This window comes from Brassica napus, chromosome A1 (assembly GCF_020379485.1).
Source record: "Brassica napus cultivar Da-Ae chromosome A1, Da-Ae, whole genome shotgun sequence".
Taxonomy (NCBI): Eukaryota; Viridiplantae; Streptophyta; class Magnoliopsida; order Brassicales; family Brassicaceae; genus Brassica; species Brassica napus.
Genome location: NC_063434.1, coordinates 26,891,851 through 26,910,064, shown reverse-complemented (window position 1 = coordinate 26,910,064; position 18,214 = coordinate 26,891,851). Strand labels below are relative to the sequence as shown.

Sequence of the window (18,214 nt, the reverse complement as noted above, 5' to 3'; positions counted from 1 at the left end):
TTTTGGCTGTGTTATTATGTTTGCTAAACAATGTCTCCATTGATAGAGCTTGAGTTTTATTTATAAAATTTGGTTTGATCAAAAAGAGAACGAGTATATCTGGAAAGCTTTCTAAATTTCTTATTAAAGTATAATTCATTTATAACAGTTTATAAAGACAGTCTATAAGGATATGTATAAAATAACTTGAACTTAGTTTTCTACAAGGCTTTATAAGGATTATATAAATAATTTATAAATGTTTGTAAATCATTTATGAAAATTTATAAATCTTTATAAATACTTATAAAATATTTATAAGGGTTTATAAAATATTTATGAATATATATAAACTATTTATAAAGGTTTATAAATCAGTTATAAGAATATATAAAAATATTTATAAGGTGTTATAAAATATTTATAAGGATTTGTAGAAAACTTTTGTCTAAATTATTAACTAGTTTTAAGGGATTATAATTCATTTATGAGAATGTATTAAAACTTTTTATAAGGGTCTATAAATCATTTATAAGAATATTTAAAATTGTTGAAAGAGAAAAAAAGAATATTTAAAATTATTTATAAGCGTTTATAAAATCAGTTACCAGGATTTGAAGAATTTCAAAAGGTAATTCATATATGAAGGCTCTTAAAACATTTTATAAAGGCTAATAAATCATTTATAAGGGTTTGTGAAATTTTTTTGCAAAATTATAAACTTGCTTATAAGAGATAATAAAACATCTATAAGAATATATATATAAGTTATGGGTCTAAATGAGGAATATGGAATTAAAGGGAATAATCATTTATGAACCATTTATAAATTTTATAATAGCTTATAAAACATTGTATCAACCATCTATAAAGTTTATAAAACACATAAATATTTATATAACTATTTATAAAGGTTTATAAAACTATTTAAAATGGTTTATAAAACTATTTACAAGAACTTATAAGCTACTTATAAGAGTTTATACATTTATTTATAAGTGTTTATAAATTAATTTACAAGTTTTATAAATCTATTTATAAGAGTTTATAAATCTATTTATAAGGGTTTATTCCAAAGATTATAAGAATTTAATAATCTTGATAACACAATTTATAAGAGTTTATAAATAAATTTATAAATCAGTTAGAAGAGTTTATAGATCATTTATAAATTCTTACAAAGATTATAAGTAAATCTTTATAAAAGTATTTATAAAGTTTCTCAATTTGCAGATGGCAAATCTTGTTGGTTATGTCATTGGACCATCACAGTAGGAACATCTTGATCAAACTGCTTTGTAGCTCCCATAAGTCTGGTTTTCAAGTCATCACAAACAGCTCTGTAGTGACCAAATTTGTCATGTGAATAGCTCCCATCAGCGATCTCCATGTTCTGAAGGGTCTGCAGATCAGAGAGAGCCATCTTCAGCCCCGTGATATATTCCTGATCAACACTGTTAGCTCCCGTATATAGACAGCCGGTGATTGAAAATGGACGATTCTTTTGCCACTGTGATAACCAGCTAATGTCAGAAGTAAGACTAACTTCAGTTGCAATCACAACAATGTATTCTAGAATCATTGCAAGCTTCTTCCCTTACAAGATAGTTCTCAAAAACTGTCTCAGTTTTGGTAGAAATCAAACAAATCCTTTTTTGTTTTTTTGGTCAAAGAAATCAAACAGATCCTAAAGATTATTTCCACTACAATTCATCAACAGCTATTAGAAACAATGTTTTCAGGAATCATTGCAAGTTTCATTCATTGCAAGACAGCTATTAGAAACAATGTCTCAATCTCATTAGATCCAAACATCCTAAAGCCTAATTCTACTGCGATTCAACAAAAGTTTCAATTGCAGTCACTACAATGTCTCTGGCATCATTTCCATCTTCATTCATTACAAGGCAGATATAAGAAACGATCTCTCAATCTCGTAAGAATCGAAACATATCCTAAAGACTAATTACACTATTCGAAGAATGAAAGAATAAATCAAAGTCTGAACCATACATTTAGAGAGCCTCGCGGTCTTCTGAGACGTTTTGTGAATATGTATACTGATCTGAGAAGCCTTCTTGTTGAATTCAGATCTTGAAGATGCAGGTGGTGCCGTTTGGAGGATACATGATAACCTTCAGCTTGATGGACGGATGGGATCACTCTGATCTTCTTGAACGTTGGGAGAGTGAATGTAGCGAGACAAAAAAAGAGAAAGAGAGAAAGAACGAACTTTTTCGGTGAGAGACTGATGTGAAGAGGTATGGTTTCAATAGATGTGAAGTCCTCTTCTTCCTCGCTAATCTCCATGACTATCGCTCTCTCAGTCTTGCTCAGAGTCTCACACAGTGTTGTCGAAGAAGCACCATTTTGACGGCTGTTTAAATAAAATTCTGGTTGTTATCTCGCCGAATTCGCTGGAGGTAACCAGAGTTCGCCGGGGATCGCCGAGTTCACGGTAGATCACCAAGTTTTCTGGAAATTGTGGAGTTCGCCGCAGATCGGCGAATCATCGTGACAGAGATTAGGAAGAAAAATAGATATAGGTTAAATCTATGAAATGAAGGGTATAATGGTACTTTAGCCATTAAAATTTTAATGGTAAATTTGAAAAGTGTAAAGTTGAAAAGTGGTATTATGAAAGTGGTATTAGTGGCAATTCCCCAATAATCTGTTCGAAGTTAACAATAAATTCGTCTGTATATAATTGTTTCATAACAAAACAAGATGAACTTTATAGTCTTAATAAATATGTATAGTTTTAGGTAGAGAGATGAAAAGACACTTCAATATTTCAAAAGTTTGCATGTGTTCAGTGGTTGAGATAATTATTGGTTTGATGTCTCACGAACCCTCCTCTTAAATATCTTACAGTTTGCTAATCTAGAAATGTCAGTTATATATAGTACTTGTAGAATTCGAAAATAATAATTTTGAAATCCCAGCTGTTTACAACAAAAAAGGAATACTATGTAAAATTTCAGAATAATCTGTATCGCGAGCGTGAGTAGACGCGCCATATGGGGATATCGGTGGTGGGAACTGAACAACGTTTTTTTTCCTGGACAATATTTTTTTTATGTAAATTTATTTTGACAACTTTATGCGTGGTTAAACGCCGTAAAAATGTAATGGGGGTAAGATTGAACTCATACAAATAAAAAATAATTACTAGCAAAAAGAATCTGTGCGAGTTATTTTTATTGTTTCTTGTCTTGTAAATGTCTGCATAGAATTTGTGGTGGCGAAACCTAACCCGTGACATTCTTGTAAGGTGTTGGGCCAATACTATCACGCGCATAGAAGAGCGAGAAGAGCACACGTAGCGTTAAGAAGAGAGACAAACTCGTGATTATGGAGGAGTTGAGTGATGCGGGGTTTAATATTGTGTACCATTTTAGCTTAACAAATTAAACGTCTGATTATTTGATAACACCAAAACTCCACGCCTCCCACTTAAGCCATACTTACTTCCTAACTAGAATGAACTAAAACTCATTTTATAGCATGTCTTTACTTTCAACGATAGATACACTTTTTGGTGACAAACAAGTAGATTAGTAAGTAAGAGAAGTCAATTCCAGCAGTTGTAGAATTTATAGTTTTCTTGTATGAAATGGATGATAACTAGCTTCCTATAATTTTACATTGTCAAACACACGAGAATAAACCACAAAAAAACTATTAAAACAAAACATAATTGAGATAAATATTTATTTTAGGATTTCTATATCTATTCTATTAAAATGAATAATCACAATTTTTTAGATCCAAATCTATACTACTCAAAAGTTAATATTCACTTTCTCAGTAGAAAATTTCTATTTATTTATCTCGATGAAATTTTCCTGAGCTCGATAATTATAGAATTTATAAAAAAAAATATTTTATTTTTTTACTGAAATTTAAATCACTTCCGAAATTAACATACACTTATACACACACGGATCAAAACCGTTATAAATGGTCTCTTTATTACATGTTCACAACAAGATAAAGAGTTTATAAATTATGGACATTTTTTAAAAAAGAATTCGGTCTCGTAAATGCTCTTTTTACATAAAAACATCCGGGAATTCTTGAAAATGCATTTTAAACCTTAGGTGTTTAATTAATTTTTTAATCAACAAATGACAAAAAGTCCAAAACACGGTGGGTCCCAAAAAGGTCTCTCAAAGGTGGCCCCCACAAGGAACCCTCCATTGCTAAGTGCTTTAAAAGCAGCTGCAAAGCATCACCATTTTGGCATCAAAACAAGAACCAAGTTTTCTTCTTTTTACACTTTCAAGAATATAAATTTCTTCACAGATCTTCTCTCCTTCCCCCACTTTCTCTGAAGAAGAAAAGTTTTAAGCTAAAGAAACACTTTCTCTGTTCACCACATCTTTCTCAACTAAGGAAAAATAGAATAAACCAAAGCAAGATATTTTGCTTTCAACAGTAATGAAGAATGTGGCTATGGCAGCAGCTTCTGCTCTGTTTCTTCTAGGGTTTCTTGTCTCTTTAGTCTCTGCCTCTGTCTCTTACGATAGCAGAGCCATTACCATCAATGGCAAAAGAAGAATCCTTATCTCTGGATCTATTCATTACCCCAGAAGCACTCCTGAGGTTTGTTTGTTATTTCTTCTTCTTATTTTGCAATGTAGTTAAGAGTTATTACAAAGCTTGAAGCTTTGGCTGTTTTTGTAATCTCTAAAACCCCACATTGTCTACCTAATTCAAGTAAACTCAAATCTAAAGGTTTTGTTTCTTGTCTGGATATGTGTTGTTTTTGTGTGTGTAGATGTGGCCAGATCTAATAAGGAAAGCAAAAGAAGGAGGTTTAGATGTGATTCAGACTTATGTTTTCTGGAATGGGCATGAGCCTTCTCCTGGAAAAGTAAGAAAAAAATCTATCTTTTTTGTGTTGTCAGTGATTTGATCTTTATTTCATTGGATTCCACTTTATGTTTTTTTTTGGCTTCATCTGCAGTATTATTTTGAAGGAAACTATGATTTGGTTAAGTTTGTCAAGCTGGTCAAACAGTCTGGACTCTATCTTCATCTAAGGATTGGTCCTTATGTCTGTGCAGAATGGAACTTTGGGTAATAATATCTTGTGTCTCTTAACCTTAAAATAGAAACTTTAAAAGGAGAATAAAAAAAACCTAATATGATTTGTTTGTTTTATGTATATGTTTCTCAGTGGATTCCCTGTTTGGCTTAAGTATGTTCCAGGGATTAGCTTCAGAACAGATAATGGTCCTTTCAAGGTTAGACATGTTTTTTTCTTTAAAACTAGTCTCTAACTTCATTTTTAAGTTAATTAAATTTCACACTTGTTCATTGACCCTTGTTTTGACTCCTGAAATCATTACTTAATTAAGAAACATTGACTTTTTTTTCTTTCTCAAAGGCTCAAATGCAAAGGTTCACTACAAAGATTGTTAACATGATGAAAGCTGAGAGGCTGTTTGAATCCCAAGGGGGTCCTATAATCCTCTCTCAGGTAAGAACCCTCACTAGTGAACTGTTTTTTTTTTTTTTAACAATCCTAGTATAGAGTTAGTGTGGGACTAAGTAGACTTTTTATGTTATGTGACAGATTGAAAACGAATATGGACCTATGGAATATGAGCTCGGTGCACCCGGTAGGTCTTACACTAACTGGGCAGCAAAAATGGCTGTGGGGCTAGGCACTGGTGTCCCATGGGTCATGTGCAAACAAGACGATGCTCCCGACCCCATTGTAAGAGTTTCTTTTGTCTTGTCTCTGGAACAGTTTCTTCATTAGCTGTATGCTATTGTCTCTCTTCATTCTTTCAAAAAAAAAATCACTTCATTAAATAGTAGTATTCATTTAAGTTTGCACATGCTTTGGTGACACTTCTTTTCATGATCTTTTTCGCTTTGACTAAAATAATAATATTCAATCATTCTCCTTGCATGCATGTTAACTTGTTGAACTTATGATTGTTCTCTACTAGATCAATGCTTGCAATGGCTTCTATTGTGATTACTTCTCTCCAAACAAGGCTTACAAACCCAAAATGTGGACTGAAGCTTGGACTGGATGGTAAGTACAAACTCAAAAGTGAATCTCTTCTTATATTATTGTTTCTTGGTGATCTCAGTATGTTTTCTTGATGTTTCTTACAGGTTCACAAAGTTTGGAGGCCCAGTTCCTTATCGTCCAGCTGAAGATATGGCCTTTTCAGTTGCAAGGTTTATCCAAAAGGGTGGATCCTTCATTAATTACTACATGGTAAAGCTAAAATTGCTGTCTTCTGTTTTAGCTATTCAAGTTCTCATACACTTGTTTATTGCTCAGTTTCACGGTGGAACAAATTTTGGTCGTACTGCTGGTGGTCCGTTCATTGCAACCAGCTATGATTATGACGCTCCTCTTGACGAATATGGTAAGCTTGCTAAATCCCAAAATATAACAATTGTTGTCTTCTTTATAAACATTGTCTACTAATTTCAAAACAGGACTTGAAAGGCAGCCTAAGTGGGGGCACTTGAAAGATTTGCATAGAGCTATCAAGCTGTGTGAGCCAGCATTAGTATCAGGACAACTCACAAGAATCCCCCTCGGAAATTATCAAGAGGTCTCAACTCAAAGCCTTTTTAAAATTTTGTTTATTATTGCTTTGATAAACTTATGTAACATTTGTAAATGTGCAGGCTCATCAGTACAAATCAAAATCAGGAGCGTGTTCTGCATTCTTAGCAAACTACAATCAAAGATCCTATGCCAAAGTTACTTTTGGGAAGAATCACTACAATCTACCTCCATGGTCTATTAGTATTCTCCCTGACTGCAAAAACACAGTTTACAACACAGCCAGGGTAAGAAGAATCGTTACATGCTTCAACTAGATATAATGATTAAAGAGGATCAAAGTATTAAACTGGTTTTGGCTGTAGGTTGGTGCTCAAACTTCAAGGATGAAGATGGTTAGAGTTCCTGTTCATGGAGGACTATCTTGGCAAGCATACAATGAAGACCCATCAAGTTACGTTGATGAGTCATTCACAATGGTTGGTTTACTAGAGCAGATCAACACTACACGAGACACTTCAGATTACCTGTGGTACATGACTGAGTAAGTATCCACAGACCTTGTAGAATCTTATCAATGCATATTGACTTGTTTACTCAAATTTTCTGTTTCTTTTGTTGTACAGTGTTAAGATTAACTCCAACGAAGGGTTTCTGAGGGGTGGGAATTTGCCAACTCTTACCATTCTATCAGCTGGACATGCTATGCATGTGTTCATCAATGGCCAGTTATCTGGTAATTGCTTTGTCTACTAATATCTGCTGGTCTTGTTTGGCTTCATTTTGACATGTTTTTGGTGTCTTATCCAGGTTCTGCTTATGGTAGCTTAGACTCTCCCAAGCTAACATTCAGAAGAGGTGTGAACCTAAGAGCTGGTTTCAACAAAATTGCTATACTAAGCATAGCTGTTGGTCTCCCGGTTAGTCCATAGCACCAATCTTTTTAGCCAAACACTTAAGTTCAACGTTAGAGATGTTCTTAACCTACATGTTCTGATACAAATGCAGAATGTGGGACCACATTTTGAGACATGGAATGCTGGAGTTCTTGGTCCAGTTTCATTAAATGGTCTCAATGGGGGACGGAGAGACCTGTCCTGGCAGAAATGGACTTATAAGGTACATAAATAAATATATAAGTGTTGTTTTAAAGATATGTGTACACGGATTAAGGATTAAGAAATCATTTACTTTTTTTTATATTTTTCTAAATAAAAACACCATTAATTATACACTTAACCATATTTGTGCCACTCTACTGATTAGTGATGGCATAACCTCTTTCAGGTTGGTCTTAGAGGAGAGAGTCTAAGTCTTCATTCACTCAGCGGTAGCTCTTCAGTTGAGTGGGCAGAAGGTGCATTTGTGGCTCAAAAGCAGCCACTTACTTGGTACAAGGTTGGTAACACATCTTGAGTTTATTTTTATTGTTATGGACATCAAGATTAGTTTCTGGTGGTTTGACATTGTCTCCATTGTCTTTGTTTCAGACAACATTCTCTGCTCCAGCTGGCGACTCACCGTTGGCTGTGGACATGGGAAGCATGGGGAAAGGTCAGATATGGATTAATGGGCAGAGCGTGGGACGTCACTGGCCTGCATACAAAGCAGTTGGTACTTGCAGGGAGTGTTCTTACATCGGAACATTCAACGAGAACAAGTGCTTAAGAAACTGTGGAGAGGCTTCTCAGAGATGGTACCATGTCCCCAGGTCATGGCTGAAACCAACAGGCAATCTATTGGTTGTCTTTGAGGAATGGGGAGGAGATCCAAACGGAATCTCACTGGTCAGAAGAGAAGTGGACACTGTCTGTGCAGATATCTATGAGTGGCAATCAACGCTTGTGAACTATCAGTTGCATGCTTCTGGAAAAGTTAATAAACCACTGCATCCCAAAGTGCATTTACAATGTGGGCCTGGACAGAAGATCACCACAGTGAAGTTTGCTAGCTTTGGGACACCTCAAGGAACTTGTGGTAGCTACCGTCAAGGAAGCTGTCACGCTCATCACTCCTATGATGCTTTCAACAGAGTAAGTTTCATTGATCTTTGTTCTGTTTTGTGCCTTGTAACATGATCTGAAGGTTGTGTTTGTTTTGCAGCTTTGTGTTGGGCAGAACTGGTGTTCTGTAACTGTAGCACCAGCGATGTTTGGTGGTGATCCTTGTCCAAACGTGATGAAGAAACTCGCTGTAGAAGCGGTTTGCGCTTAAACCAGATGCAGCAGCAATTGAAACTGTAGAAGTGGTTACTTCGCATTCTTACAGGTTTTTCTGATAGTATTAGTATGTTGTTGTGGCTATTTTACAAGCGGTGGAAGTTGTACAAAAGGGAAACAACACACCGTTCAAACAATTTGGAGAGTTGTTGATTTATATGTGAATAAAGCTTGTGTGGTAATTGTAACCCAAGAAAGAAAGAAGAAGAAGAAGAAGAAGCACATTGAGACTGGAGAATAGGTGTCCATGTGTTGATGATTCTTTGAGGGCAAAACTGGGATTGTATTATTCTCTGAGTTTTGCTTCCAACGTTGTTTGTTGTTGCTGTAGTTACATTCTCTGCAATTATCTCATTGCTAAACTTATGTAATGTTTTTATTTCTCTTTAATGGAACATCTTAAGTCTTGCAGTAAAGCAATGTTTAGAAGATCAATAGCATTCAAAATAGTGAGCAAGTGGATCCAGAGATCCTGCCTAAACTCTTTGGACTAATGAGGAATAGGATCCAGAGCTTAATTGTTAATAAACTATTGGATGCTGTTCACGGCTGTTATCACTTGTTTAATAATAACAAGTTGCAGAGAGGAAGTATAAAGAATTTTAAAGTAAGGCCGGCCGACCAAAATAAAAGGTGGTCATTGTTTATCTGTTTACATGGAAACATGGAGCTGCTTGTTAGTTTAATTTTCTCTAAACAATTATTCCACTTCTCAAGAAGGGATCATAAAGAAAGCAAAGTAGATAAATGGATGAAGATGATGGAAAGAAGATCATAAACGTTTAGAGATTGATAACCAGCACAAGTGAAGAACATGTATGATAGAGAAAGACAAAGATGCCTTCTGTCTCATCCAGCCTACCCTCGTCATAACTTGTCCCTTCGCGTCAGCCATGCCATTCCCCTCGGCTGCTTTACCTGCGGCCAAAATTATACTATGTTTGCAGAGGAGTACCACTGCGCAACCTGCGGTGTGGAGTTCCACGATGGTTGCCATCAGCGTCCGAGGAGATTCACACATCCTTATCATCTCCAACACCCTCTCACTCTCTTCTATCGAGGCCCTGAACACGGAACCAACTTCAACCCTTGCGGTCCCAACACATTTGATCAAGGGAGGATTGCACAACCGTTTGCAGATACTGTTGTGTCTAAATCGGACATTGTATTCGACAAATGCACTTGGTGTGGAAAAGACTTCCAAGGAGATTGGTTTTACCGTTGTTTGATATGCAGCTTTTGCTTGGATCTCCCTTGTGCGACAACTCTTCCACCTCTTACTATTGCAAACCCAAAAGGTCACCACCACTCACTCCTCTTCTTACCTCGACCGTTGTTAGTTCCATGTGATGCTTGTGGGTTGGTGAACGCCTTGGAACCAAGTTATGCATGTTTCCAGTGTAACTACATGGTCCACCATAAATGTATAGACTTACCCCGAGTCATCAAGATCACGCGTCACCCACAACGTCTCTCTTTTATTCCATACCGTTCACCTGTGATCTCCTTATGCCGGATTTGCTATAAAGATGTTGACGTCAAATATGGGCAGTATTCTTGTAAAGATTGTTCTTATGTAGCTCATCCTAAGTGTACCACTGATAAAAACGTTTGGGATGGGAGGGAACTCGAGTGGGAAGCAGATGAGTCTGATGAGAATGAAGAAGATATTGCACCTTTCAAGAAGCTAGGCGATGGCATTATAGATCATTTTTGTCATGAGCATCATTTGAAGCACAATGGTGTTGGAGACACAGAGAAGCAATGCGAAGCGTGCCTGTTTCCTATCGTCTCTCCTCAATTCTATCACTGCCGTGAATGCAACTACTCTCTCCACGAGGAGTGTGCTGGTCTTCCTCGGAGACTAGCTCATGCATTGCACAACCACACTCTTATCCTAGACCCTTCTCCCGGTGGAAGCTTTTCTTGTTCAGCTTGTTTCCGAGCATCCACTGGCTTCCGTTACACATGCTCTCAAGAAGCTTGCAGAGGTGTTGCGTTAGATGTTCGATGCATCTCGGTTCAAGAGTGTTTCATCCACAAAAGTCATGAACATCAACTTTTCATCTCCACGTTCTACAGCAACAAGGGTGAGACTCTTTGTAACGGTTGCAAGAAAAGATGTGTGACGTCTCACCTACAATGTGCGGAATGCGAATTTGCCTTGTGTTACACATGTGGTACCATTCCAAATGAAATACACTACAGATTCGACAAGCATCCACTCACTATTTCCTATGGAGAAAGCGCTGATGAGGACATGTATTGGTGCGAGGTGTGTGAGAAACAATTAGATCAAAGGGAATGGTACTACACATGTAACGAATGCTGCGTCACTGTCCACCTTGGATGCGTATTTGGATCCTCTTACACTATGAAACCTGGTTCTATGTTCCAGCAGATAGGTGGGAATGTGAAAGTTATGCGCAACAGTATAAGAACTCGTCTGTTCGGTTCCATCTACTATGAAGGCTATTGGTGGAATAGTAAGTGGAGTTACGACGATTGCCGTTCTGAAGCAGTTGTTTTTTGCTCTTTAATATGTAAGGAAGTAGGGATGAGAACACCGTTTATATGAGATCTCTGGTTTCTTGAGTTATCGCCAAAAGTGTTAGACATCTCCTAGATGGTTCTTCTCATTGGAAATGTGAGATGGGAAGGAACAAAACCTCCTAAAGAGTTACCTTGTGGAAATCACGAGGAGCTACTCCTGGGAGAGATGAGGAGAAACAGAGGAAGAGAGTGGAAGAATCGAAAGTTGCTTCCTTTCCGTCTTCTTCTGTCTCTAGTCTTTGGGAAGTTGCCGGGGAAATTCAACAGCTCGCAATATCGTATTTATTTTAGCAAAGATGGACGCAATGATACGATGTCGTTCTGAGTGTTTGTGGTATTAAATGTTTTTTTTTTTACATTCAATACTCCATATTTGAAATAGTTTCCTTTTTTTTTAATGACATTGTTATATGTTCAGAAAACAGGCAGCCATTATAATTATTTTAGGAAAATTAAGAATGAAACTAGGGTCTGATCCACACGACTGTTTTTTAAATAATTTTATATATCAATTTTATAATTTTAATTATTTATATATTTCAGTTTTAGACGGTTAAATAACTTATAATTTAATAATTATAGACAATATATATAATATTTTTTAGAGTATTTGCTTATAAAACCTACCATTTAGTTGATTATATATATATATATATATATTAGTACATCTATATTTTTAAATACACATGTTTCTTAGATAATGCATTTTTCCTACTATATGGACTACAATATGGTTTAATGTCAAACTTATTCTAATCACTCGCAACATTTACCAAAAATAATGATTAAAAACTTAAAAATATATCGATTTAATATATCCAACTTATTATTGGAAATGTTTTTATAATAAATTTCTCTAATTATATACACTAAATTATGAACAAAAAAATTATTTATTATATTTTTATAATTAACTAAATTTTATGAATTATATTTCTATGAAAATTAGTTAATCTATTATCTTTTTATTTTCTATGAATTATTTTTATAATTTTATAGATTCTTGATTACAAAAAAAATTCTTTTTAATTTTATCACTTTATATATATTATGTGTATGCGAAAGTAAAATAACTTTCTGGCATGATGCTCTGTACGCATGGGTTATGTTCTTGAAGATATATGTATTTTTGACATAAAAATTGATATATGTAAATTATTAGATTTTAGTACAATGACATGATATAAATTTTTTTTTTGATATAAAAATATAATATATTTATATACGATGTAATTTTAGTTTTATATTTTTCTGTGGGGATAAATAAAAAGTTGTTATATGGGTTGGTAACTGAATAATGGGTTGGATTCGTTAGATGGAGTCCCTATTTGTAAGTGATACATATTTTATTTTACTCGATTGGTAACTGAATAATGCAATATTCATATACCAACAAAGATTAGCATTGCTATAATAATTTTTAAAAAATTAAAAGATGGTCCAAATAAGAAAAATCACACATGAACAAAATTATAACTTCTATTTTAATAGTATAGATGTTTGATTTTGTGCATAAACACTATTTTGGAAAAAAAAAAAATCGGATATGCACATTTCAACACAAATGTGAACCCTAAAATACCAAAATTTAATAATGCAATCTTTAATTGGTTAAATAGCGTTTTTGATTGAAGAACCAGAAAGAAGCTTCATGTCAAAGCGTTTTTGGCATGATGGCTATAAATTCGTTAGTCATTAAACTTGCTTAGTGTTGTGGTTTAGGTTTTGCCCATCGTATATATTGTGGGCTAGAACTACTAGGCTTTGTAGCCGTTGTTATTAAAATTATACTTTAGAATGGTCCCAAGTCTAGTCTAAAGTACACATATGTCATAATGATTTCATACTTATTGTCATTTTGAGCCAAACATGCAAATTGTATTCAAGTTTCACATATAATATTTATACACATGTGCTCGTATATTCATATAAAATCCACTATAATCATGTTCGCTGGAACTTAGAAGATTTTGATTACCAACAGTAGAATTGTAATTTAACACAGTAAACCAATACTATGAGAAGTCAAATGAAATGTCATATAACTTGAAATTTATTTCAACATACAAGTTGGACTCTTTTCCACAACCAAACAAATTGGACCACATAAGATCTCCAGAACCATATCATATAAATGCTCAATAAATGTATCTATATTTGCCATACGTGATCAACTGATTTGGGCAGACTTCATGCTCCAAGCACTTAAGCTTAAGACATCAACACTTTGAGATCCATAGTTAAAAGCAAAGAGATGTGAATTTTTTCCTATTGCCAGTTTTGGATACACTCTGGAGGTAATGCATGCTCTTCCTCTTCCACCGAAACTCTCCACTACTGAATGATCAATCTACAACAACATGAAACAATAAAAGCTTCTTTAAGAAATCTATAGAACATATAATCCTCTTGATTCTTGAACAAGGTAAAGATCATATAGTCTTGAATCTTGATCAGAGGCTAATTAAGCTATCTCGTATATTTTTTTTTCCTCGGGGGTTTGCATGCCAATTTAACATTTCCTGAAATAGTAACATATATAAAATGTGTGTGAAGTGGAGACTTAATTACCAAGGCTCTGAGGGAGAGTGGTTGGCGAGGATTAATATCCACAAAAGCTCCATAAGTTGTTTTGTCATTATCTTCTTCCAATGAAGATCTGTCCCAAATTCAACATCACCCAAAATGTCACAAAATTAGAAAGTCAAAGTTTGGATATTTCTTCAATAATTTCAAGAAATTCAATTTGTATGTATGTGACTGTTGAAAAAATAAACATAAGTACTTGTCGTCGCAAGGATTAGTCTAAATTAATGTACTTAATAGTTAATATGGATCGTAATCAAGGAAACGTACCTGCTCTGGTCACTGCACATGACCACAACGTACTTATTGCTGTTTTGCCGGGCTTTGAAGATTCTAAAATAAACGGATGTGTACTCTTCCAAGTTCTTAGATGCGAGAACCATTAAACCGAATGGACCTAAACCGGACTTAACCGACATATTCATCTTACTACAGATCAACTGTGGATCAGTCCAACTTGGTTCTATCACATCCGCTTTCTCCAAGTTTCTCACTTTGAACAAAACCTCCACATCCGCCTATAACAATCACAAGATTTTTAAAAACCTTATTTTTCTAATACTAATTATTTAAATCCACATATATAAATTAATCACACCTGTGCAGCTGTCACACCATAGACTTCAAGTCTAGATCTTGAATTTAAAACTTTGTTACGTAAGTTGACTTGCTTCATACGTAATCTCTCTAATTCCCTAACCGGCCATTGAATCAGTTGTTTCCCGGACCGATCAAGCCAAATTTTCCTTGGAATCGTCTAAAAAGAAAAAGAAAACAAAATTAATTATTGTCTACATTTTTACTTGACGTTTTGGTTTGTACAAACAAAAAATCATTGACTATTTATCTAATCATAATCCAACCAATAAAAAAACTTGCATAATCTAACAAATCGTATTGACCCAAAAAAATATCTAACAAATCATATAATATAAAAATTTATTGAAAGTTGAAATTCATTTAGTTTAGAACATTTTTTTTCTAAAACGTCAACTCTTAAAAAAAACAGAGAGAGTAATTTCTACCATATTATGATTACTTAAGTTTCAAAATGTAAATAAATTACCTGAATACCGGACCAGCCTTTCTCAACATCATCCTCAACCGATGACGACTCGTTAGTCCAACCCCACAACACTCTTCGGTTCTTGGCCGAGTCGTAAAACGTTTTCGAAGCATAGTACTTTCCGTAATCATATCTTGGAGCCGTACCGTCCATCTTGAAACCCTTGTCGGGTACGAACTTATCTCCAACCCGGTCGTACGTACCAATCGTGTAATAATCATGTTTCGTGTCATCCAAGCTTATTTTCAACACGTGTTTTAAAACCTCATTAGGTTCGCCAAAAGACGACGTTTCCACGCCTTTAGAGCCAAACCTCGTCACGGGGAAAAAGTCAGGACACTCCCACATTCCACTTCCGTCGTCATAATGCAACGGCTCGGGAGATTTTTCCCATTTTAGAAAGTCTTTGCTCGTGTAAGTGATAGCTAGTCCACGGCGGTGGATTTTGCTTCCGATGATCACTCTCCATTTCTTGTCGTGCCCTAGCCACGCGGTGGTTGGGTCACGGAACGAGCTGGCGTTGATTCCGTTGACGGCGTCGGGAGCCATCAGAGGATTCAACGGTGACTTTTTCCATTCCACGAGGTATGGATCGGAGAGATCTTTAGGCTCGGCTATGTTTTGGACCTGTTGGTTCTTGGGGTCGATTCCGGTATAGAGGATAACCGGTTTGCCGTCGGGGAGGATGGTAGCCGAACCGGACCAGCATCCGTTGATATCAAACGGCTCAGACGGGAAGATAGCCGGAGGATGTGGGTCCCAGTTGATTAAGTCTGTTGATGTGGAATGAGCCCACACGATGTTACCCCACACGGCGCCTTTGGGGTTCCATTGGTAGAAAAGATGATATATTCCTTTGTATATCATCGGGCCTGTATAAATGTAAATATTTTATTATATACATATGTAATCATCGTGGTGCAGCGTAATAAAAGGTCGACCAATGCATTAGAAAAATTCAAATATACGGTTGGTATGCTGACTTATTGGTATAATTAATGTTTCTGAAAAATAATAAATTACTAGTTTCTAGGGAAAATGATCTGTCTATTGGATAGGAAGAGTTGACTAACCATTCGGATCTGCTCATGGCAAGAGATCAATCCAATTTGTCCAAGCAGGAGCCATAGAGAAGGAACAAAAGGTTAGAGAAATAAAAACAATATGACAGTGAGGCTGAGATTAATATGGTGGTATTGAACATACCGTTCATCCAATTCTTGGGTGGTTGAAAATGGAAGCCGGTCCGGTAGGGCTGGTTTACGGAAGGAGATTTGATGTTAGAGCTTTGGGTAAGTCTGTTGTACACATGGTGCGAGGCCTCGAGATCGACGACATATTTACTAGTAAGAAGTAACGTGAATAACAACCAAAGTCCAATGTTGGAGCAAACTTCTTTGGTCATTGTGTTTTTTTTGTGTTGTTGGTTTCTTTATGGTCGTTGTTTGAAGGAGGGAAGATCATGCAAATTTATAGGCAAATAACGAGGGCAAGCCTGTCAATATAAAAAGCTGAGTATCTAAACTAACAAGTCGAGTTTTATTTGCCTTGTTGGCTTTATGTTAATCATGAATGTTATACTGCAATAAGTCAGACATTTAAACAAGTTGTTTCCAACAATTTTCGTTGTTTTAAAGATAAACGAGTCACTTAAATGCTTTTAGATTTCGTACCAAACTTTTAGAAACCATTTTCAAACATACAATTCTGATTGTATTTAAAAATATTTAAATAGAATGATGATATTTTGGAGTATTAATCCAAAAAGTGGTAAAGATCTGAATTATATAATTTGTGGGATAAAAGTTAATAAAACACACGTCAATGTGATATTCAAAAAGTGAATGTTAGAAATATTTTTTTTTTTTTTTGCTAAGTTTAGAAATATTTCTTGGTAAATCTATTCTTTTGGTCCTATCAATTTTAGAATATTAAATCTAAACTAAGCGTGTTTTCGGTTACATGATCAAAACAAACTTCGATAGGTGTAGCTTGTAAGTTTTATAGAAACAATGTCTTATCCCATTCCAACTAGTTAACGCTATCAAAATTGTATACATTATAAGAGTTTGAACTATTAGGTTTTGAGAGTATAAAATCTCGAGGATATATTTTGAAATCAGTTTATATCATATCCGGGTACAAATATGTATGTATATATATACCAAAAATGTTGGTATTAATAAGTGACGCATCAAATGCAAAACAATAATAACTAATAAAAATTACAAATTTGGTGATTTACACGGAGGTCAAGAAGCCACAACAGTTCATAAGAACGTGTCTTTACTCTCCATCACCCGTCCATACACGAGGCGAGGAGATTAAAAAATGAATTTATGAAAAGTAATTAAATGTTGAATAATATAGTGGAAAAGTCAAATTCTGGACTATACCTTTGTCCCTTTGTAGATCCCCATTCACATTTCTATAAAACTTTACAATCTTTGACATTCCAAAAACAGACCGTACCACGTCGTAGGCTGCAACTTATCCATTCCATTGTATGATATAGTTCACCAACCCGAATCTCCTCTCTTTTACCCACCGCCCACCGGTACTTTTGGTTGATTGCTTTAACCACGCATATGAGATATTCACTTCAATGCATATTCTGAATAGAAATATATTAGCGAGTTTAACTAGTTTGTTAACAACAACAATAGTTCAAAATAAATCAAGAATTTAGAATTTTTGGAACGTTTAAATAGATATCTCACATTGGAAAATAAAGTAACATTTGTAACAAGTCCGAAGCCATATTTAGTTTGCTAACCATGGATTTAATTATATCACTTGTCCGTCGTTGCTTGATACAATATAAACTCCTGCTTCTAAAAACATGTGTTGCTCTAAGTCTTTGGGGAAAACCATTCCAAAAACAGAATTGGTCTCAAAGTAGCTAATAACTTATGTTGGTAAACGTGTAAATATGCAAAGATGGCAGAAGTCTTGATGTATGATCCACTTCTATTCAACAATTTATCGCTAAGACAAATGGTTATCTACCATAAAACTATGAGTATAAAATGACGTTCAAAGGATATTCATTTTGATACCAACTCCTATCTACATTACTGGTTTCGTTATTTCCAGCGCTGCCTATCAATCATCATCTTGCACCGCTAACGGTGGCTTCACTTTGGTTTCTACTTTGTGTTTCCTTCTACATTTTGGTTTTATGATTGTATTTTTCATCTTCTCTGTTTTGTACTGAATATTTTGGAAACGATGTCTCTCTTGAAGGGAGACGAAGAAGATGCATAA

At 35.1% G+C, this 18,214-nt stretch overlaps 4 protein-coding genes across 4 annotated transcripts; 2 read left to right on the top strand and 2 right to left on the bottom strand.

Moving 5' to 3' along the window:
* Positions 1-19: 19 nt before the first annotated feature.
* Positions 20-2,639, bottom strand: LOC106357109 (syntaxin-31-like). The gene is made up of 2 exons (XM_013796794.3): positions 1,993-2,639; positions 20-1,489 (listed from the first exon to the last, which is right to left on the bottom strand). The coding sequence occupies exons 1-2, from the start codon at positions 2,287-2,289 to the stop codon at positions 1,235-1,237; spliced, it is 552 nt and encodes a 183-aa protein (XP_013652248.1). The 5' UTR covers positions 2,290-2,639; the 3' UTR covers positions 20-1,234.
* A 1,577-nt stretch (positions 2,640-4,216) lies between these two features.
* On the top strand, positions 4,217-9,158 carry LOC106350962 (beta-galactosidase 1). Its single transcript, XM_013790787.3, has 18 exons — positions 4,217-4,587; positions 4,763-4,858; positions 4,952-5,064; positions 5,165-5,231; positions 5,375-5,467; positions 5,564-5,707; positions 5,946-6,034; positions 6,118-6,223; positions 6,290-6,377; positions 6,451-6,569; positions 6,646-6,810; positions 6,889-7,067; positions 7,150-7,259; positions 7,334-7,443; positions 7,532-7,642; positions 7,811-7,921; positions 8,014-8,556; positions 8,627-9,158. Exons 1-18 carry the CDS (start codon positions 4,423-4,425, stop codon positions 8,735-8,737), a joined length of 2,520 nt encoding a protein of 839 aa, XP_013646241.2. The 5' UTR covers positions 4,217-4,422; the 3' UTR covers positions 8,738-9,158.
* Positions 9,159-9,388: 230 nt separating this feature from the next.
* On the top strand, positions 9,389-11,320 carry LOC106368770. Its single transcript, XM_013808805.2, has one exon. The coding sequence runs from the start codon at positions 9,557-9,559 to the stop codon at positions 11,318-11,320; it is 1,764 nt and encodes a 587-aa protein (XP_013664259.2). The 5' UTR covers positions 9,389-9,556.
* A 1,993-nt stretch (positions 11,321-13,313) lies between these two features.
* Positions 13,314-16,409, bottom strand: LOC106350952 (beta-fructofuranosidase, insoluble isoenzyme CWINV1). Its single transcript, XM_013790778.3, has 7 exons — positions 16,154-16,409; positions 16,021-16,029; positions 14,948-15,819; positions 14,480-14,638; positions 14,152-14,399; positions 13,867-13,954; positions 13,314-13,645 (listed from the first exon to the last, which is right to left on the bottom strand). The coding sequence occupies exons 1-7, from the start codon at positions 16,350-16,352 to the stop codon at positions 13,466-13,468; spliced, it is 1,755 nt and encodes a 584-aa protein (XP_013646232.2). The 5' UTR covers positions 16,353-16,409; the 3' UTR covers positions 13,314-13,465.
* Between the last annotated feature and the right edge of the window lie 1,805 nt (positions 16,410-18,214).